Genomic DNA, 23519 nt, shown 5'->3' with positions numbered 1-23519 from the left:
TCCGGGGTTAGGTTTGCAAAAAGGGAAGGCGGATCGATCTTAAGGGTCGCGAGGCCGCAAATGGGAAGGGGTGGTAGGGGCCCGCCAAATTTCAGGGTTAGGCTCTGGAGGTTGCACTGGATGTCCAGGCCGAGTAGCAAGGCAGCGCAGACGTTGGGGAGGACGTAGAGGCGGAATCTGCTGAACTCCATGCCCTGGACGGTGAGGGTGGCGATGCAGTACCCCCGGATCACCACAGAGTGGGATCCGGAGGCCAGGGAGATTCTCTGGTTAGCGGGGTGTACCGCGAGGGAGCAGTGCCTTACCGTATCGGGTGAATGAAGCTCTCAGTGCTCCTGGAGTCCAGCAGGCAAGAGATCTTGTGCCTGTTGCCCTTCACCTTTGTTGAAGTGGTCGCGAGGTTGTGTGGTCGAGACTGGTCAATCGTGACCGAGGCTAGATGCGACTGGTCGGCGGCGGTTGCAGGCGATGAGTGGCCTGATGAGGTGCCCGACGGGCAGGGGTCCAGAGGCGGGTAAGATGGCGGGGCCCAGGCCGCACGTGTCCTAGGGCAGGCAAGATGGCGGCGCCCATTGGTCCTGAGAGAGACAAGATGATGCCCACGGGCCGCAAGTGTTGTGAGTAGAGCAAGATGGCGGCGCCCACTGGCCGCATGTGGTCCGAGGAGGGGATGATGGCGGCACCCACTGGCCGCATGTGGGTGGTGCAGGGACTACAGTGGCGATTGAGCGGGCCTGGCACACTGCAGCGAAATGTCCCTTCTTGCCACAGGCCTTGCAGAGGTCTCGATTGACCAGTCTCGACCACACAACCTTGCGACCACTTCAACAAAGGTGAAGGGCAACAGGCACAAGATCTCTTGCCTGCTGGACTCCAGCAGCGCTGTCGGGGGTGTTTTGACTGCCCACAGAAGTAGCATTTGGGTCCCCCCTGGCTGGATGGCTGCCGTGCGGCACAGGCATGGGGCTGGCTGAGGGTGGTCGCTGATTGGGTCAATGAAGAGGTGGCCATCTGCGGGGTCCATGATGCACAGGGGTGGTGGGCCGTGCGGTCGGGGGGCATAGGCCTGAATGTTGTGTGATGCGACCGTAAGTGAGAGCGCTAATTTTTTGGTCACCGCGAGGTCGAGTGTGGCCCTTTCTAAGAGGCGCTGGCGGATGTAGTCAGACCCTATGCCCGTAATGAATGCGTCTCTCATCAGCAAATTCGAGTGTTCCATGGCCGAAATGGCCTGGCAGTCACAGTCTCTAACTAGGGTGAGCAGGGCACGCCAGAAATCTTCCACCGACTCACCGGGAAGTTGGCGCCGCATGGAGAGGAGATGCCTGGCATAGATTTTGTTAGTCTGCTGAGCGTAGTTTTCCTTCAGTAGTTCCATGGCTTCTGCGTAGGTCCACGCATCCTGGACGAGGGGAACGACGTTGGAGCTCAGCTGCGTGTACAGAATCTGGAGCTTCTGTGCTTCTGGGATTGAGTCTGGCGCAGACCCAATGTGCGCTTCAAGACAGGCTAGCCAATGTTCAAAGTCCTTTTTGGCGTTGTCTGCTTGAGGATGCAGCTGCAGGCAATCCGGCTTGATGTGGAGATCCATCGCTGGAAACTCAGTGTAATAAATTGATGCACAACTACGAGAAGACGAGAGTAGAATGTCATCAAGGCTTCATTACACCGAGATCTGTGGCCTCCTACAGCAGCTGACAAAATGGCTGCTGTACGGGGAGCACAAATATTTATACTCCACCTACTGAGCGGAGCCAGCAGGCAGGGATCCACCCCCGTACCTGTAGTACAGGGGCCTTACCGTAAAACACATATATATGTACAGTATATACATCAGTGGTGACTACTACAAAGGCCAGTTCTCCAAATCTATTTTTATAATTTAGAGTACTTAATTCTTTTTTTTCCAATTAAGGGACAATTTTAACGTGGCCAATCCACCTACTCTGCACATCTTTGGGTTGTGGGTGCTATCCACTGCGCCACCATGCTGCCCTAGCTCTCCCAAATTAAGCCCCCTCTCCAAATTGAGTTCCCCGTCAGCCAGAACGTAGACCATGCACATTCATGGCTACATATAAATAGTGTCCAGCTGGCGAGGTGAGTTGTCACTGCATCGTCCTCTTTCGGAGTAAATGACAACCTATGTTTGAGGTTGGGTGATGCCAGGGCAAGTTGCATCGATGATGACCAAGAGAGGGAGAAAGGAACACAAGGACCTAAGGAATAGGTGTTAGAGTAGACCACATGGTCCGATGTACCTGCATCACCAGTCAATATGATCATGGCTGATCTTCAGCTGTAAATCCATTTTCGTGCCCGCTTTCCATCTATTCAAGTCTTAAAATGTATTCAACAATGGATCATCCGTAGCCCTCTGGACTAGAGAATCCTAAAGATTCATAACCCTCGGGGTTCTCCAGTGACATCATGTGAGAACAAGTTGTCCGAAAGGCAGCTCCAACCAGGGTGCTTGTTTTTCCAATCCCTTTTGCCCGTTTCTCGGGGGAGTTTTGTGTTTAAACCCAGCTGACCGACCTGGGTAATGGTTAGTTGATGGAGCCACGTCGAAAATTTCATTAAGAAAGCTCACTGGAAGGAAACCCCTGGCTGCTAGTCTGGCGAGGGAATCTTGAGGGAGAAAAAATGGCAGAGGAGGCCGCGCCCATCATGGTGGACACGCTAGCTGTGGTGATAGTGCAGGAGCTAGAGGAGTTCGGGAAACAAATAGACAAGCACTTTGATCAGCAAGGAAAGGAGTTGAATTAATCCTTCAAGCCATCATTGAGGAGGCCCGATCCAAGAGCAGCTGGGTAAGACATCAAAGGCTGTGAAGAATGGAGGCGAAATATTGAAGGGCTTGTCGTGAGATGAGGAGCAGCTCACCTCATTGCTCGTGACAGAGAGCAACAAGGGCTTGAAGGCAAAAATTGAGGACTTGGAAAACAGGTCAAAGCGATTGAATCTCAGGATGGTGAGGTTGCTCCAGAATTGGATCGGGCCCATCGGGAACTCCAGCAGAAGCCACGGCTGAATGAGCCACCATACGACGTGATTATTCACTTCCATAGCTTTCAGAGGAAGGAATGAATCCTGAAGTGGGCCAAGAAGAACTGCAATATTGAGTAGGTCAGACACACAGTTCAGGTCTACCAAGACATTGGGACCGAGCTGGCAAAGAGCTGTGCGGCCTTCCACAAGGCCATGCCGGTGTCCTATAACAAAGGAATTTGATTCGGGGTAGTGTATCCGGCGAGACTGTGAGTCATGATGGGCTCGAAGGACCATGGGCAGGATTCCCCAGTCCACCAGCCGTGTTTTCCTGTGCGGCACGCCCTCGCCGGCAGCAAAATCCTCTATTCCGGCATCCAGCCAATGGGATTTCCCATTATGGCCACCCCAAGCCGTGCGTGTGGCTGCGCTGGCAGATCTGAGGATCCCGCCGATGGAGCATTTTGCTGCATGACTTTGACATGCCTGAGTAGGCAGAGGCCTTCATTAAAGAGAAAGGACTGGGACTGGTCTGAGAGAGCTAACAGTGACCAGGGGATTTTCTTTGACTCATCCTCAGGTGGGGCTAGGACCTAGGAATTTACAATGAAGGGATGATTCATCACAGTGGTAATGGCTGACTCGAAGGTGGGGGTGTGGGGGGGATGGGGGGGAGGGTGTGTGAGAGACCCCCGACAAGGCTAGTCACCTGGAATGTGCAAGACGTCAGGGGGGCCTGTGAAAAGGGCGAGGGTTTTCTCTCACTTAAAGAATTAGGGGGCCAATGCCGAAGTGTTTTGTTACAGGAGGCTCATTTGTAGGAGCAGGACCAGACCAGGCTTCGGAAGGCCTGGGGGAGCCAGGTTTTTCAATCAGGCTTTGATAGCCAGGGCCCGGGGTGATGGGAGCGATTTTAATCAATAAGAGGATCTGCTTCCAGGCAGAGAAGGTCTATGTTGATGTGGGGGGGGGGGCAGTATATGATGGTTGCAGGCACATTGGAGAGAAAGTCAGTGTTTTTAGTAAATGCATATGCCTCGAATTGGGATGATGTAACATTTATAAGCCGGCTGATAGCCACAATACTGGATCGACACATTCACCAACTGATTCTGCAGTGGGGGGGATTTAAAAATAAATAAATTTAGAGTACCCATTTATTATTTTTTGTTCCAATTAAGGGGAAATTTAGCGTGACCAATCCACCTGACCTGCATATCTTTGGGTTGTGGGGGTGAAACCCATGCAGGCATGAGGAGAATATGCAAACTCCACAAGGATAGTGACCCAGAGCTGGGATTCAAACCCAGGTCTTCAGTGCCGCAGTCCCAGTGCTAACCACTGCGCCACATGCCACACAGTTTGTGGGGGGGGGGGAGGATTTGAACTGTGAATTAGACCCAAGGCTGGATTGTTCTAAGCTGAAGTCGTTGGCCCCTTCTGGGATGGCGAAGGTGCTTTTTGGATTCATGAAGGAGATGAGGGGTGTGGATCCATGACGGCTTATGCACTCTGGGGGGGTTAAGGAGTTCCCATTTTTATCCCTGTGCACAAGATGCAATCGAGGATAGATTATTTTGTAATGGGTCAGACTCTTATCTGCAGGGTGAGGAAGGCAGAATATTTGGCTGTGGTTACCTCTGTCCATGCTCCGCATTTGGTAGATCTAATGTTGGAGGCGAGCCGGATGTAGAGCATAGGATGGAGGTTGGATATTGGGCTATTGTCGGATATGGGACTTTGCAGGAAAGTTTCAAGAGCCGGAGGGGAATATGTGGAGTTCAATGCGAATGGGATGGTCTCACCCTCTATTCTGTGGGAGGTGTTGAAGGTGGTGATTAGAGGGGAGATCATATCATACAAGGCAAATGCAGTTTGGCCTTCTGTCTATGGATTGGATGGTGCACCAGCTGAGGCGGTTGAGCAATGTGTCGTATGAGTATGGGGAGAAGGCCAGCCATCTCTTGACTCACCAGCTAAGGTGGCAGGTGGCTTCTTGGGAGATCATCCAGAAGTAGGGATTCGGAGGGGGGGGTAGGCTGGTTTCCGCCCGGATAAGGTGACGGAGAATTCCACCACCTGTTTCCTCTGCCTCGTCTCATAACTAGACATTTAGTCATGTTGAATTCCATCCATCACTTGACCAAAGCTGCTGAGATCTTGTTCACTTGTTGCATGTTGGCCAGCATGATTGGCTCAGCCCCGATGTGATGTCACCCAGCACTAATAATCTTATAGATCATTGAGAGGAATGTTTGACAACAATTGAAAACACAGCAATCTCAATACCAACCCATGTGGGGCTTTACCAATGACCAACTTTATCATCTCCCCGCCCTTTGCTGTTTACTCTAAATCATGGACAAAGTTTGCCTAATAGGGGCACATAACTTATCAATCAGCTACTTCTGTGCATCAATTACAGAAGTCCAGATGATTAATAAATGCAATGCCTCCAACCTTATCCACAAGATCAAACTTTCTCAAGAAAGTCCAGGGAATTGGTCAGCCATGAACCGTCTCTTTTAGGCTCATGCTGTTTCGCTTTGGCCTACCCATCTAAATGATCCCTTTTGCTACCCCTCATCAACATCTCCAATACGTACCTCAAAATACTGAGCAGTAATATTTAGGATTTTACCCTGGAATCTTTCTAAAGAATAAAGTCGCTTTCTGTATGTTTGATGTATTGAGATATTACCCAATGCCCAAGAAGTTTGAAAAGTATCAGTGAGGGAATTTCTAATTCCCTCAGCTAGCGCCATAGCATTCTTGGATGGAACATGCCTGAGCATGTTTGGACTTAGCCTATAAATATACCTGGAAGATCTACCCTTGTAAAATAGTTTCAGCCTTTCTTCTTTAAGTCAGGGCTTAGACTTCTTTGAAAATAATCAGAGCACAATCACTCAGTTATAAACAAAACAGGTTTACAATTTTTTCTGTACAATCTCCAAAAATGTGTATCAAATATCCAACCCTACAACATTAAGTGGCTTTGGTCTGCACCTTTTTAGCCATGGGCGGGATTCTCCGACCCCCCCGCCGGGTGGGAGAATCGCCGGGGTCGGCGTGAATCCTGCCCCCGCCTTCCTCCCAATTCTCCCGTCCCCCCCCAAAAACCGGCCCGGCGTGAGTCGCGCCGCCCGCCTCGGAGAATGGCGGGACCGGCGTGACTCAATGGGCACCGGGACCGCCCGAATTCTCCGGCCTGCAATGGGCCGAAGTCCCGCCCGCCTGTAGCCGGTCCCGTCGGCGTAAATCAGAGTAGGACCCTTACCTACACACTCAAGTGTGTATTATATAGGAGTAAGTATCAAATCCAAATTAGTAGTATTAATAAATTTATAGCTTTGTTCAAGTTAAAGCTATTTTGTGGTCTTTGTGAACACTACGCCAACCATCCTGAATTTAGCAACAGCACAGCAAGTAACTCATTTTGTGACTCCCAAAGCCTGATCACCATCGACAAGGTAAAATTTAGGAGACACAATACTCTCCCTTTGCTTGGATGTGTACAGTTCCAAATAAGAAGCTTTACACGATCCCAGAAAAAGCAACCAGTGTGATTGATATCTCATTCACAGCCTTAAGGTCTTCAGTCCCTCCATCACTGACACACAGTGTCAGCAGTGTGTACTATTTACAGCAAATTATCAAACCTCCTTTAACTGCATACTCCCAAAGTCACAGCTTTACAAAATGTAGAAGGACAAGGACAGCTTATACATCCCATCCACCATCTTCAGGTTCCATTGCAAACCATACACCATCCTGACTTGGAATTATGTCAGTGTTCCTTCATTGTTGCTGCGTGAAAAACCCGGAATTCCTTTCCAAACAGCACTGCAGGTGTACCTACACCACATGAGCTGCAGGGGTTCAAGAAAAGTGGTCACCACCAACTTCTCAAGGGAAATCAGGATTGAGCAACAAATGCTGGCCTGGCCAGGGACACTCACATTGTTTGAGCAAATAATAAACAAGGTACGATGTGTTCTAATCAGTGGCATAACATATTCTGCCTTCTGCATTTCATTCTTATTTTCAGTTCGGAGTAAAAGAAGATTATAGAAAATGAAAATAATTTCATGACAATGTGGAGATATAAAATGTGCAAACCTTTTGTCAAAATATGTTTTATATCTTTTCAGAGTCCAATATGAAAAGCTGTGCAGATGGTTGTGCAGAAACAAGACACTGCAAAGAAGTTTCTTATAAGGATCCAATAGTAATTGGTGTGATTGTTTCTGCAATAGTTGCCATTCTTTGTGCAATAGTTCTATTATTTTGGCGTGTAAGTTCCTAACTTCTTTCCAACAAATATTTTTTCCACTTTATAGACATTAAAGAATGAAAATGAAACAAATGAAATGAAAATAAATTCAAATAGTGCCGCAAAACAATTATTCAATTATCAAACATGTGAAGTTGGTGAAATCATACGTTGCATGAAATTTACCATTTATTTGAAAATGGTTATTAGTGTATGTTTTAAAGTCCGCTGTACCTCATTCCTGCCTGAGACATGTATGCTCGGCAAGCCTGATACATATTAATCAAAACGTTCCTGGGCTGTTCAAATCTTTGTTTGCCTTCGAACCGCCCTCGTCTTGAAGCGAGAGATGGGATTAGAAAATGAATCTAACCCGCATGAAATCAGGGTTGGAATTCTCCAGCCGTTCGCTGACAGCGGGATTCTGTGACAGGACGCCCCCGCCCATGGATTTCCCATGAAGTGGGATGGCTTCAATGGGAATTCCCATTGGCAGCAGCGGGAACATAGAATCCCGCCACCAGCGAACGACACGTTGCCTGCCACCACCAAGAAACATGTAGCTGGGTGGGGGAGAATAGAAACAAACCTGGATTTATTAGCCTTACACAAAATTCGAACTAATTACTTCAAGGCCTTGAAAATGAAGGGAAAGTGCCTTCCTATCCACCCTAACTATGCCCTTCATAAACTTAGACACCTTTATCAGGACCCCTGTCAACCTTCACTGCTCCAAAGAAAACAGCCCCTGCCTATTCAATCTTTCCGCAAAGCTCAGACCCTCCAGCCCTGACAGCATCCTGGCAAATCTCCTCTGCATCATCTCCAATGAAATCACATCCATCCTATAATCTGGTGACCAGAACTGTCTGCAGTACTCAGTTGCGGCCGAACCAGCGTTTTATACAGTTCCAGCACCACACCCCTGCTCTTGTATTTTGTTGCCTCAGCGAATAAAGGCAGCGTACCGGCCTCCCCGAACAGGCACTGGAATATGGCAACTAGGGGCTTTTCACAGTAACTTTATTGAAGCCTACTTGTGACAATAGGCGATTATTATTATTATAAGTATCCCATATGCCTTCTTAAACATCTTATGTACCTGCCCTGCCACATTCAGGGATCTGTGGATATGAACCCTAAAATCTCGCCAATCTTCAGTACTTTCCAGGGTCCTACCATTCATAATGTAAAATCCTTTGCCATGTTGGCCATCTCCAATTATATTACCTCACACTTCCATTTGCAACTGCTTTGCCCACCTGGCCAGTCCCTCCGTTGACAGTCTAGCATTATCCTCTTCACTATTTACTACACTACCAGTTTTCGCGTCATCTGCAAACTTCTTGATCATATCCCTTACAGTTAAGCCCAAATCATTAATGTACACCACCAATTGCAAGGGCCCCAGCACTGAGCTCTGTGGGACCCCACTGGAAACAGACTTCCAGTAATAGGAACATCCATCTACCATCACCTTCTGCTTCTTGCCTCTCAGATAATTTTGGATGCAATGTGTCACTTTGCCTTGGAACCCATGGAACTTACTTTATTGACCAGTTTGACATGAGGGACCTTATCAAAAGCTTTGCTAACCTCCATATAGACCACATCAAATGCATTACCCTCATCAACTGTCCTAACCTCCTCAAACTATTTGATTACATTTGTCAAAGCCGGCTTTCCTTTAACAAATCCATGCTAGCTATCCCCGATTAATCCATGTCTATCTAAATGCAGAATTATTCAGACCCTCAGAGAATTCTTTCCAATTTCCCCAGCACTGAGGTTAGACTGACTGGCCTATAACTCCCTGGTCTATCCCTATCTCCCTGTTTTGATAATGGAGCAATCTTAGCAGTCCATCAGTCCTCTGGCACCTCACTTGTGGCCAGAAAAGATTTGAAAATTACCAGTTCTTCTGATATCTCCTCCCTTGCCTCTCTCAAAAGCCTGGGATACATCGCATCTGGGCCTGCAGATTTATCCACTTCTAAGGCCGCTAAATCTGCTGGAACCTACTCTCTCTCAATGTTAATTTCTGCTAATAATTCACAGTCCTCCAACCTGATGCCTATACCTGCGTTGTCCCTTTTCATTGTGACGCCTGACGCAAAATATTAATTCAGGACTGTACCCTCGTCTTTCAGATTAGTGAAACGATCCCTAATTTGTCATATTCTTTCCCTAGTTATTCTCTTGCTCTATATATTTAAAAAAACACCTTTGGGTTTTCCTTTACTTTACACTTCAAAGCTTTTTCATGCACTCTCTTAGCTTTCCTAATATTCTTTTTATGTTACCCCCTGCACATTCCGTGGGTAGGCCTGTGCTGTAGGGGGCACTCTTTCCCTCCGCGCCGTCCGGTGTAACGGTCCAGCATAGCCGGCGCGGGGGAGAAGCCCACTGTGTATGCGCTAGGATGGCGCCAGCACATGCTGGCGCTCCCGCGCATGCGTCAACTCGCGCCGGCCAGTGGAGGCCCCTTGGCGCCGTTTGGCGCAGCGCCAATCCCGGAGGATTCACGCCACTCCTTGGCGCAGGTACGGCCCTCCCCGCTGGTTAGGGGAGAATCCCACCCAGGGACTCTACCACATTGAGCCCTCGGTATCTGCCAAAAGCTTCTTTATCCTCTTAATCCTGACCTTTATGTCTCTTGACATTCAGAGTTCTCTGTTCTTGATCCCACTTTTTGCCTTAACGGGAACATATTTGCCCTGTACTGTCACTATCTTCTCCTTGAAGGCCTCCCACTGCTCTGACACAGTTTTATCTGCAAGTAGCTACTCCCAGTCCACTTGGGCCAAATTGTATCTTATCTTAGTAAAATTAGCCTTTCATCAGTTAAGAATATTTATTCCCACCCCATCTTTATCCTTTTCCATAACTATCCTAAATATAACAGAATTATGGTCACTACCTCCAAACTTCTCACCTACTGCTACGCCTTCTACCTGCCTGGGCTCATTTCTGAACATCAGATGCAGAATTTCCCCCTCCAATGGTGGGCTTTCTATGAACTAAAAAGTTCTCCTGGGTGCAATCTAAGAACTTTGTTCCCGACCTTGCCCACAAACACTATCCAAGTTAATATTTGGTTAGTTAAAATCCCCTACTATTACTGCCTTATCATTCCTACACATTTCTGAAATTTTAATACTTATTTGATCCTCTATCTCTCCCAGACTGTTTGGGGGCCTATAGTACAAACCCAACAGCATGTTTGCCCCTGTACTGCTGAACCCAGGATCAGACCTTCTGCTGAACTCCATTGCTGAAGGTTGAAGACTCCAGGGACATAAAATGAGGTCTAAGCATTTTGCAGCTCGGGAACATAAGTTCATCAATTCCCCTCTCCTCAGAAGCTTATTGGTTTCTGGTTAGTGCATGCAGGGGAGGAGGCGAGAGAGCATCCTCAACCACACGCTCATCCTGCCTTCTGCAACTCCTTATGTCATTTTGGGTAGTTGTGTAATTGTGTGATTCTCAAACATTTATGTCTTGGGGACACCCTCCAGATAGAAATTTCTGGGGACTCCCTGTAACTTCAGGAAGGCAGTGGTAGCTATGCAATGGCAAACAATGCAGAGACTGCCTTTCACTATGAAAATAGAATACACCAACAGTTATAGTAGAGTCAATGCTGAAAGAACATTTCTGGGACCCTCCAGTTTCTCTTGGGTCCAGAGTTGAAAATTGAAACAATAATTCAAAGGAATGTGCTTTTCTAAAATAGTTTTTATTCTTTAGACAAGGAAAGTCTGCCGCCGTAAGAAGTCACAGCCAAACCGTGCAAGAGCTCCAAACTCAGTGTATGAAGATATGAACCTGGTACGAACACAAAGTATGGGGCGTTGATTCTCAGATGAATTATGTTAATTTCATTGCAAGACACATCAACCTGGAGCGTGGACAATTGTGTGCTTTTGCTATTCGATAAAAGTATATCAACGCAATCACAAAATTCTTAACTTTTCACAACTCTTTGTATGCAATGCAAGAATTTATTAATGTAAAAACAAGTTTTATCTGTGAGTGGTGCCTGCTGAGCAGAAGCTGCTCATTTTTACATGTCACAGATATATTGTGGTAGAACAGCACACCATTTGCATGGGGTGGGGGACAAATATTGTTTGTACAGCTCTGATATCTCATTCAGAAATTCCATTTCTCCCCCCTCTTTCCTGCTCTCGCTGCCTTTAAGTGACTCCTGTTGCCAGGAGCCTCCACACTTTTGTAGTGAAGGGTCACAACAAGATGTTCATGCCTGTGAGGAATGTCTGATATTTCTTCAATGCCAATTGTTAAAAGCACAAGGATCCTTAATCAGCTTCAAGTAACATATATAGATTTCCCTTCTCGATGGAAAGGTCAAGTCTGTCACCATGAAAAGGAGATCCTCAGTGTCCCAACAGGAATGATATCAGGAAGCATGGTGAGAAGCCAATCAATGGGTGACACGGTGGTGCAGTTGTTAGCACTGCTGCCTCACAGCACTTTGTCATATGTGTTAATCCTAAAAACCAGGATCCAGGTTTGATTTCTGACCTTGGGTGATCGTGTGAAGCCTGCACTTCCTTCCAGTGTCTGTGTGGGTTTCCTCCGGGTGCTCCACTTTCCTCCCACAGTCCAAAGGTTAGGTGGGGTTACGAGAATAGGGTGGGGGTGTGGGCCTGGGTAGGGTTCTCTTTCAGAGGGTCGATGCAGATGTGATGGGCCGAATGGTCTCATTCTGCACTGCAGGAACTTTATGATCTACGTTAGCCCTTAAATAGTACATACCTATGTTCCCAGATACTAGCTTTTCTTTCAGTGTCAGTGTGTAGAGAAGCGTAACTTAGTTTATATTGCAACGTTAATGTAAGCCTACTTGTACCAATAAAGATTATTATATAAATATCTAACGGGTTTATAGAGATATTCATTGTTCATCGTACGGAGTCTTCATGCGAGAAACTACATAATGCCAGTGCAATGCTTGAGTATGTAGGGCCGATAAGGTTTCTTGTGTGATTTAAAATGGTTACAGACGACACCTGGGAGAAACCTTCTTTGGCAGAGACCATGCAGCTTAGGATCAAAATATCCCGATCCAGCAGCTAATGTTGTGATGCTCCAGCAGAGGCTGGCAGCATTGCATTGGCAGCAGGATTTACAAAACTGTTTTTGCTTCCTTTCTTTCCGAAGGCCATCTGTAGGGTTCGTACTGTTGTCCATACGGAGACCAACTAATCAGCAAACATTCAAAGATGGCCACATGTGCGGTTTGTGTATCACATCCACAAAGTGGAACTACTTTTATATGGTTGCAGGTGTGTTGTTCCTCGTGTCTTAATAAAGCTCGTAGTCTCAAAGTTGGAGAAGATGCTTTATTGTGAATTCGTTCTCTCTTCAGAGCTTAACTTATGGCTACCTCAAATGCTGCCTTCCTGTGTGTCTGTGTCCTGCTATGAGTTCTGCCTTCCGTGAAGTGTGTCGTCACTTCCTGTCCCTGTGTATATATAGCTCTCCCGTGCTCCCTCTAATGCTTGCTCAGTTGTATTGTATCTACTCAGATCTAAGATCACCACACCCCCCTTTTTTTCTTTACATATTTTCTGTACATATTTTCTGTACATCGTTAAAGAAAATTGGACAAAACAGTTACTTGTGATATGTGTATCTATACAGGTGATGGTGCTATTGCATATTTTACAAAGCCAATTTATATTTATGAGTCCAATCTTAATAAAAACACGTATGAGTCCAAACTTGATGAATTTGTTCAGAGTTTTTTCTTTTGTTGTTGTTGTCGTGGTGATATTGATTTTGCAACTCCGTTGTGAATGTTGTCGGTGTTCCTGTTATTTTAAAGTAACCAATGCGCCATCCCAAGGTGTTTGCATGGTCGAACCACTGATGTTGATTGACATGACTTTTTTCTGTGCTTGTGGTATCGATTTAGTATTTCATCTGCCTTGAAAGCTGGTATGCTTGCTTGTTCTGGAGCAGATGTGAGTTTGTGCAATTCGTTGTCATCCCATGGCATGTTTGTAGTCTTGTCATTGTTTTGCAGTGTGCTGTGGCATTGTCCTTCATGTGCAGAGTTGTACCATTTTGTACAAGTCGTTGTTTTATTGCTGTTGTTTCTGTCGTTCCTGTCTTTGTTTTCGTTGCCGTTCTTGTTGCTGTTTTTGTCATTTCTGTCTTTGTTGTTGTCGCTATCTTTGTTATGCTTCTTGTTCGTTTTGTTGTTCTTGTAGTTTTTGTCGTTGTGCTTGTAGTTTTTGTTGATGCTGTTGTTGTTCTTGTTTCTGAAGTGCCTCTTGTGGCTTTTGCTTTTCTTGTTATGCTCAATGAGTGTCCCGTGTGGATAATTTGAGTCATTGAACGTTTCGTCTCGAGAATGATGAGAATGATCTGATGTTGCATTGATGCTGGTGACAAAAGTCATTTGTTGTGGATTTGATTCCTCGTCTTTGCTTTCTTGGTGCTTCTCTTCTGGAGTCAAATTCTTCATAATTTCATTTGACGCGGTCTATCTGGAGTCTTGGTGCTCCTCTTCCGGAGTCAAAATCTTCATGATTACAATTGACGTGGTCTCTCTGGACTCTTGGCGCTCCTCTTCTGGAGTCAAAATCTGCATGATTTCACTTGACGTGGTCTCTCTGGATTCTTGGGTGGCCCGACTCTGTGCTTCTGTACAGACAAGCTGAGAACTGTCAGTCTCGCTGTGATCCTGTACGTCAAGTGTGATCACCTTGTCACTGTTTTCGCATGCAGTGGGTAGATGTACATTGTCTTTTTCTTGTTTATGTGAGCTTGGTAGACTTTCATAGTCTGCTTGCGGTTGCTTAGATACGGCAGGTTGACCTTCATGGTCTTGTTCATGCATGGTGTTCGCCAGGGAGTGTTTGCTTGCTTCCCTTTTGGAGTCTTTCATCACTCGCACTGTGGAGCCTGTCATCGCTCTCTCTGTGGAGTCTTTCTGTGCTCTCTGTGTGGCGTCGTCTTCGTCTTGGGTACTGCTTTCATCCAATGTATCGACGATCTGCCATGGCACCATGGTGTTGAATTCATCTACCACGAGTAGATTCATGTTGAGCTTTGCGACCGTGTCGCTGATGCTGTTTTGGTTTTACAGCTTTAAGTATTTTGTTTTCAATTTCCGGGCATTTCCCTTTTAAGTAGGCGTGGTCCGGATGCTCAGACGTCATGACGTCATGCGTAGGAAGCAATTGTGCATGCGCAAATCGGCCTTCCTTCACTGTGCGGTTTTGTGTCCACAGCGCATGCGCGGCTTGTGCATGCGCATAACGATCCGCAACCAAAACATTGAGACTGCGCATGCGCGGCTTGCGCATAACGCAAACGGGTGATTGTAACTGCACATGCGCGGCTTCCGTTTCCTGCGCATGCGCAGATGCAGTTTGTAGTTCTTTGTCTGCCCGAGACTGTAAAATGTGCTCCGACGCCATTTTATCGCGGATTTCAGCATTTTCTCTTTCTGAAAGTTGTAAGTTACCTTTTCCTTTCGATCTGGACTGGATTTCAGTGTTTTGGCTTTGTGAAAAATTCAAGTTATTTCTTCTTTTTGATCTGTACTTTTCACTCGCTATTTCTTGTTCTTTTAGTGATTGTTTAAGTGTTGCATCACTCAGTCTCTGTGCAGTTTGGCCTCTGAGCATACCGTACTGTTCAAATTCCTTACAGTACTCTTCAAATTTGTTTAGTATTGTTTGTAAGCTGTTGCTGTCTTCATCTTTTGAGTATTTAAATCCATTATATACTTTCCTAGCTTCATGTCCTGTGATGAGCATTGCTATTTTAATTTCGTCTGAGGCTGCTGCTACATCATTAGCTATGATATAAAAATTCAACATTTGTTGAAACATTTTCCAGACATTTCTTACATTGCCAGTCGTGTCCAGCTGAGGTGGGTATCCAAGCCACATCCTCAAGTCAGCGATGTCTTCCCAAGTCCAATGTCCAGTAGGAGATTTTCATGCCATTTTGTTCTTTCTGTGTCTGCAGCTGGGTTGTCCTGTAGTAAGCGTCTGAAGCCAAACCTGGTACCATGTGTTGTTCCTCATGTCTTAATAAAGCTCGTAGTCTCAAAGTTGGAGAAGATGCTTTATTGTGAATTTGTTCTCTCTTCAGAGCTTAACTTATGGCTACCTCAAATGCTGCCTGTCTGTCCTATGTCCTGCTAGGAGTTCTGCCTTCGTGAAGTGTGTCATCACTTTCTGTCCCTGTGTATATATAGCTCTCCCGTGCTCCCTCTAATGCTTGCTCAGTTGTATTGCATCTACTCAGATCTACGATCACCACAGCAGGGTCTTTTAACACAAGACCCTGCTCCCATGCCCCCATGTCTGTCCTTGACCTGCTGCAATGTTCCAGTGAAGCTCAATGCAACTAGAGGAACAACATCTAATTTTCCCGTTCGGCATGCTACAGCCTTCCGGTCTTAACATCAAATTCCAAAGATGTGCAGGTTAGGTGGATTGGCCATGCTAAATTGCCCGTAGTGTAAGGTTAATGGGGGGATTGTTGGGTTACGGGTATACGGGTTACGTGGGTTTAAGTAGGGTGATCATTGCTCGGCACAACATCGAGGGCCGAAGGGCCTGTTCTGTGCTGTACTGTTCTATGTTCTATGTTCAACAACTTCAGATGACTAGCTCTATCCCACTTCAACCCCTTTGTTTTCATCCCATTTCATTTTAACTGTCTTTTATCATTTCTTTCTTTCTTTCTTTCTTTCTTTCTTTCTTTCTATATCCCACCTTTTCTTACCTTTGTTTCCCCCTTCCTCTCCCCCCACATCTACATCTGTCACAGTTTACCCTCTGATGTTAGTTCTCTGCTGTTTGGCCTTTCACACCTTTTGTTCTCTCTGGGGACCACACTCTTTCCCCTTGGTTTTCGTGGCTATCAGCACTCGGTTCCCTTGGTTTCTGCGGCTGTGACTCATCTTTCATTCTCTCACCCCACAGCATAAACATTTACCACTTTCTATGTCTTCTAGCTTTGACAAAGGGTCATCCAGACTTGAAACATTAAGCTTTTCTATCTCCCCACAGATGCTGCCAGACCTGCTGAGATTTTCCAGCATTTTCTCTTTGGTTTCAGATTCCAGCATTCGCAGTAATTTGCTTTTATCCAGTGTTTTTACATGGTTCTTGCTGCACATCTGTTGTTTCAAACATCACACAAGCAAACTACCCACAATACATCTGCCAGTTTTTAGTTGCATGTTTGTGCCTGTTCTGTTGGTGGTGATTATTTCAGCAATACGCATTCAACTTGCCCTCCCAATTAAAGCTCATGATTCTGGTAATAAGACATTAGTCCAACTTCTATTAGGAGGCTCACCAAAATCTTTTCAGATTAAATCGTTCAGGACTCAGAGGCAGCACGGTGGTGCACTGGTTAGCACTGCTGCCTCACGACACTGAGGACCAGGGTTCGATCCCGGCCCCGTGTGGAGTTTGCACATTCTCCCCATCCTCTGCGTGGGTCTCACCCTCACTACCCAAAGATGTGCAGGGAAGGTGGATTGGCTATGCTAAATTGGAAAAAAAAGAATTGGGTACTGTAATTTAAATAAAATCGTTCAGGACTCTCCCATGTTTTCTGAAATGAACTCAATGAACATTTTTTATCTCAAGTTATTGGATTGATTCCTGTTCCCGTCAATCGTGAATTAAATTCAAGGGTGTCGGGTCTCTTTGTGATTCAGGTAATGGAAACTCTAATTCTTGCAGCTTACTCGGTTCTCAATTTAAAATGGAAATAGTTGGACAAGTTTAAATTTTGAAAATATTTCCAATCTAATGCTAGTAGAATGTTTCTCAATTATAACTGCATTGTGTTGATAGTTCTCATCTCCAATTTGTCGACTTCCTCTTATTACTCCTACATTGCAGCTCCTTTGATCTTGCTATTTTACTCAATCTCTCGATTTGCTAGAGCCAGCGTCCTCGTTAAATTCCCTTCAACCTCATATTGACATAAGATTTATTGTTGTGTCTTCTCATTCCTTTACACAATATCAAAATTGTAACTTGATTAGCACTGCTGGCTGATGGTGCCAAGATCCCAGCTTTGATCCCTGTCTGTGCGGAGTTTGCACATTCTCCCAGTGTTTGCATGGGTTTCATCCCCACAACAAAGATTTTCAGCGTCGGTGGATTGGCACGCTAAGTTGCCCCTTATTGGAAAAAATGAATTGGATACTCTAAATTTATATTAAAATAAAATTACAACTTGACTGCCCCATTTTCTTCTCTGTCGACAATCTAATGCTTTTTAAAAAACTAAGCTCGATGCCTCCTTATATTGCATCTCACGATCTTTTATACATTGCTGATTCCGTGCACAAATGCCTGTCATGCTTAACTCGATTTCACCATTTAATCAAAAAGGCTACATCTCAGCAGGGGCATGATATTGTGACACATCTCCATGCCACTGCAGACCAGCTGATCAACCAAATAATTGCACACTTTAAACCCGTTAACAAAATCTGTTGTCCTTAATACCAGATGAGGAATAAAATTGAAGTATGAACCAAAATCGTGGTCACCTTGATAGAGGTTTGCACAGAAAAACAACATTGTACAGAACGGTATTGAAAAACAAGTTCAGGAAATGTGGACAGTGACAACATCTCAATATGATGCTGAACCACAATGCCTTAGTGGGTGTTTTTTAAAAATTTAAATAGTGTTTTCTTTTAATCTCATATGTAATGTCTTGAATATGCCATTAGTGTCAGCAACAATATACTTATCCTAACATTTGTATATGCTTTTATCTCTTCACGTGCAGCAGGTTTTATTTTTTAACATTACCTATTATGAGATTTAAATTGTACATCTTTTGCTAAATGCTTCACCTTCAAAAGATTTGCTCCACTGTCAATCCACATACCCCTCAAAACAATCATGGAAACTAAAATCTTTTTTTGGATCTGTGCTGTTGTAGGACCAATCACCAGCAAGAGTGTAAGTGTAACTTTTGCCTCTGATTTTCACCCATTGTATGGGAAAGCACTTTTCATACACTGCCTTTGCTAGAGAGCTCAGCTCAGGCACAGCACCCACCTTTAGAATGGACAAACATGTATCCTCCTGGCCTTCAGTAGAACAAACTGGTACAGTGACATTCCTGATGCCTCACGCTACGCACAGTGAACGGAGCGCAAAGCAACCTCAAAAACATGGTAGGTTTGGAAGCGGTTTAGGCTGCTGCAATCTCCGATTCAAGTGGAAAACGCCACTTTGTCTGTCATGATAAATAGTCAAAAATGTTAGCGATCACTGTGGAAAATCTTTATTTCTATGAGTAACAATTATCTGTGTGTGTGTGTATCGATACAAGTTTGCCCTTTTTATGTCTGTTATTTTTCTCATTACGAGGCAACCACAGTGGCTAATTGTTTTGTGGTAATCCTTTATTGCCGAGAGGATATTTAAGGCTCAGCTTCAGTGTCAATTGAACTGTTACTAGTTCGGAGTCAGTTGTGGTTTCCTTTCTCCGTGCCTGTTATTAAGATGACCTTTCTAGTTTGTGTTTCCGAGTCAGCTGCGGTTTCCTTTTTCCGTGCCATGTTATTAAGATGACCTTTCTAGTTTGTATCAGTGTTTCTGACATTCAACATAATGTTCTAAACCTAAATGTCTTTCTACACATTTGCCACCACATCTTGTACCACCAAAGTACCTTCAACACAAGACGTTTTGAGTGCTTCACAAAAAGATGAAAATCAAAATAATATCCTATCGGAAGGTTTTTGAAGATATTGTTCCACAGGGGTTCCATGCAGAAATGTGAGACATCATGAAGGATGAAATTATTTGATCTGACAGAAAGCAGCTGGGTATTTATGCCTCGCCCTGGAGGCAGGGTTAACTCAGCCTCTCGACCAATCGGGGAGCTGTCACAAGTCTGGTCTCAACCAATCGGTCGAGAGGCACATGACCGACCAGGGCCAATGGTAAGCCGGTGTTCTGCACCAATAGCAGGCAGCTATGTTAATCATACCACCACATTCACCCCTTGCGGAGAAATAAGCTGGGGGGGGGGGGTATCTACGAGAGCTGAGGGAGAACTGGTGGTATGAGTAGTAGCCAGAGAAGGGAAAAAAAAAGGGTTTGGCTTCCCACTGGCCCAGACATTTAACAATAGTACATATTGTCCATACAAAGTCCATGTTGTTGTTGAAAATTAAATAGACTCGACCAGCCTTTTCGTTGCCCGTGACGTCCGGGCAGACCGCCGCAGTGGAGTTGGTGACGCTGGTTCAGCCGATGGTCGTGGTTCCGCTGATGTCCTGGAGTCCGGGAGCGATGGTCCTTGAACTTGAACTGTCTCCGTCACTTGGGCTGGATGGGGAAGGGGTGGCCTGGGTGGGGCGCTGGGGGAAAAAAACAGGGGGAGGTCTGTGGTGAAGGGGGGGGAAGGCCGCACACCGGCGTGTGCCAGGTCCCGGAGGGAGACCGTGTCCTCCACATACGCACACTGCGGGTTAGCGTGGAGTTACTGGACCTGTTCCACCAACGGGTCGGACTTGTGCACCCGCACATGCTTCCGGAGCAAGATGGGTCCGGGGGTGACCAGCCACGTCGGGAGAGGGGATCCGGAGGACGACTTCCTGGGGAAAACAAGAAGACGTTCATGAGGTGTCTGATTTGTTGTGGTACAGAGGAGTGAGCGGATAGAATGTAGGGCATCAGGGATAACCTCTTGCCGTCGGGAAATAGGGAGATCTCTGGACCGAAGGGCCAGTAGTATGGTCTTCCAGATAGTACCATTCTCCCACTCAACCTGTCCGTTACCCCGAGGGTTATAGCTGGTCGTCCTGCTAGAGGCAATGCCCCTGTTGAGCAGGAATTGACGCAGCTCGTCACTCATAAATGAGGACCCCCGATCGCTATGTATGCATGCGGGGTAGCCGAACAGGGAGAAGGTGGAGAGGAGGGCCTTAATGACGGTCGATGTGGTCATGTCGGGGCAGGGAATGGCGAAGGGGAAGCGGGAGTATTCGTCAATTACCACCAGGAAGTAAATGTTGCGGTTGCTAGAGGGAAGGGGCCCCTTGAAGTCAATGCTGAGCCGTTCGAAGGGGCGGGATGCTTTGATCAGATGTGCGCGCTCAGTGCGGTAGAAGTGCGATTTGCACTCTGCGCAGATGTGACAGTCACAGGTTACTGTCCTGACTTCCTCGATGGAGAAAGGCAGGTTGCGGGCCTTTATGAAATGGTAGAAACGGGTCACCCCTGGATGGCAGAGGTCCGCGTGGAGGGAGCGGAGGCGGTCTATCTGCACGCTGGCGCAGGTACCGCGGAACAGGGCATCAGGAGGCTCATTGAGCTTCTCAGGACGATACAAGATCTCATAGTTGTACATGGACAACTCGATCCGTCACCGTAAGATCTTGTCATTCTTAATCTTGCCCCTTTGTGCATTATCAAACATAAAGGCCACTGACCGTTGGTCTGTGAGGAGGGTAAACTTCCTGCCGGCCAAATAGTGCCTCCAATGTTGCACAGCTTCGACTATGGCCTGGGCTTCCTTTTCCACTGAGGAGTGGCGGAGTTCGGAAGCCTGGAGGGTTCTGGAGAAGAAGGCCATGGGTCTGCCCGCTTGGTTCAGGGTGGCAGCCAGAGCTAATTCTGATGCGTCGCGCTTGACCTGGAAGGGGAGGGACTCGTCGATGGCGCGCATCGTGGCCTTTGCGATGCCCGCTTTGATACGGCTAAAGGCCTGGCAGGTCTCTGTCGATGGCAGGAAGGCCGTGGTCTGAATGAGGGGACGGGCCTTGTCGGCGTAATTGGGAACCCATTGGGCGTAGTAAGCGAAGAAACCCAGGCAGCGTTTGAGGGAATTGGGGAGAGGGAGTTCCATCAGGGGGCGCATGCGTTCAGGGTCGGGGCCTATCTACGTAGCTGAGGATGGCTAGACGGTCGGAGCTAAACACGCACTTATCCTTATTGTAAGTCAGGTTAAGGAGTTTTGCGGTTTGGAGAAATTTCCGGAGGTTGGTGTCATGATCCTCCTGGTCATGGCCGCAGATGGTGACATTATCGAGGTACGGGAAGGTAGCCCGTAATCCGTACTTGTCGACCATTCGGTCCATCTCCCGTTGGAAGACCGAGACCCCATTTGTGACACCGAATGGAACCCTAAGGAAGTGGTAGAGGCGCCCATCAGCCTCGAACGCGGTGTACTTGCGGTCACTCGCGCGGATGGGGAACTGGTGATAGGCAGACTTGAGGTCCACAGTGGAGAAGACTTTGTATTTCGCGATATCGTTTACCATGGCGGAAATACGGGGGAGAGGATACGCGTCCAGTTGCGTAAACTGGTTGATGGTCTGGCTATAGTCGATGACCATCCAGTTTTACTCCCCAGTCCGGAGCACCAGCACTTGGGATCGCCAGGGACTGTTGCTGGCCTCGATGACCCCTTCCTTCAGCAACCTCTGGACCTCGGACCTGATGAAAATCCGGTCCTAAGCGCTGTAGCGTCTGCTCCGTGTCGCGACGGGTTTTCAATCGGGGGTGAGATTAGCAAACAAGGAGGGGGGGTCCACTTTGAGGGACGCGAGGCTGCAGACAGTGAGGGGGGTATAGGGCCGCTGAATTGGAAGGTCAAGCTCTGCAGGTTGCACTGGAAGTCCAGTCCTAGGAGTGCCGGTGCGCAAAGATCAGGGAGGACAAGGAGTTTGTAATTTTTAAAAACCTTCCCTTGGACCGTGAGGTCCGCGATGCAGCAGCCGGTGATGCGGACGGAGTGCGAACCTGAGGCTAACCCGATTTTGTGTTTTACAGGATGGACAGGGAGCGCGCAGCGTCTTACCGTGGCAGGGTGAACGAAGCTTTCCGTGCTCCCGGAGTCCAGCAGGCAGCCCGTCTCGTGGCCGTTGAGGTGGATCAGCGTCGTTGTTTTGACGAGCGTGCGTGGACATGACTGGTCGAGTTGAATGGCCGCGAGCCGTGGAGAAGAACCATCGTCGTAGTCGTCGTCGACTGAGTAGGTGCTGGCAGAACCTTGCGTGCCAGTCCAGGATGGTGGTGCCCAGGATCCGCACGTGGAGTCGGGGCCCCAAGATGGCGGCGCCCCGGACCCGCACGTGGAGTCGGCGCCCCAAGATGGCGGCACCCAGGACCCGCACATGGCATCCGGGGCCCAAGATGGTGGCGCCCGCAGGGCCCTCATGGTTGCTGGGGGCGGGGTTAGCGGTGCCGGCGGGCCGAACGTAGCGGCTGAGAGCGGGGGCAGAGAGGCGCGCAGGCCGGGCGCAGGGGCATGGGGGGAGAGATTTGCGCGGTGCGCTGGAAAGGCCCGGAGGAGAGGGGGAGGCACACAGGCCGGGCGCAGGGGCCCGGGGGGAGATTGGCGCGGTGTGCTGGAAGGGCCCGCAAGGGGGGATCCCCGGTCGCTGCGCGGTACAGCAGCGACCGATTTGGCCTGGCAGACCGTCGAAAAGTGGCCCTTCTTCCCGCAGCTCTTACAGAGGGCGGAGCGGGCTGGGCAGCGCGGGCGAGGGTGTTTAGCGAACCCACAGAAATAGCAGCGGGGCCCCGCGGCCTTGTCGGGGTGTCCCGCAGCGTAGGCCTGAGGGGGGTCAGGAGCGGCGGATGGTGGTGGGGAAGCGTGCCAGGAGGCCCAGGGTGCTGCAGCGCGGTTGGGGACATAGGCGCGGGCGTTTAAATTGGCGACCTCCAGGGAGGTGGAGAGAGTCCGTGCCTCAGTTAGGCTGAGGTCGTCTTTCTCCAGCATCCGCTGGCGGATAGCGGCAGACTGCATCCCAGCCACGTAAGCATCTCTAATCAGAAGTTCCATGTGCTCAGTGGCTGAAACTTGGAGGCAGGAGCAATTCCTCCCCAGGACAACGAGGGCCTGGTAAAAATCATCTAATGACTCACCGGGGAGCTGTTGTCTGGTGGCCAGCAGATGTTGGGCGAATACTCTGTTTACCGGTTTAAGAAACTGTCCTTTCAGCTTATCCATGGCCGCGTCGTAATCTTTTTCCTCCGCAATCATCGCGTAGGCCGCCATGCCCACGCTGGAGTGGAGGATATAAAGCTTCTGTGCCATGGTGGGGGGGCTGCTTGCGGACGCCAGGTAACCATCGAAACATGCCAGCCAATGTTTAAAGATTTCTGAAGTGTTCTGAGATTGCGGGCTGATGCGGAGGCATTTGGGCTTGATCCGGAGCTCCATCTTCAAAATTCTAGCTTATTAAATTGATGAACCATCA

General features: G+C 47.7%; 1 protein-coding gene across 1 annotated transcript in view; it reads left to right on the top strand.

Moving 5' to 3' along the window:
* LOC119953659 (T-cell antigen CD7-like) overlaps positions 1-13020 on the top strand; it is a 29425-nt gene extending 16405 nt beyond the window's left edge. The window contains exons 4-5 of the mRNA XM_038778144.1: positions 7146-7288; positions 11018-13020. Coding sequence (XP_038634072.1) covers positions 7146-7288; positions 11018-11125 — 251 coding nt within the window. The 3' untranslated portion in view covers positions 11126-13020. The remainder of the gene's footprint in view (positions 1-7145; positions 7289-11017) is intronic.
* Positions 13021-23519: the final 10499 nt, after the last annotated feature.

This window comes from Scyliorhinus canicula, chromosome 18 (genome assembly GCF_902713615.1).
Source record: "Scyliorhinus canicula chromosome 18, sScyCan1.1, whole genome shotgun sequence".
NCBI lineage: Eukaryota > Metazoa > Chordata > Chondrichthyes > Carcharhiniformes > Scyliorhinidae > Scyliorhinus > Scyliorhinus canicula.
This window is presented reverse-complemented; position numbering and strand designations above follow the sequence as displayed.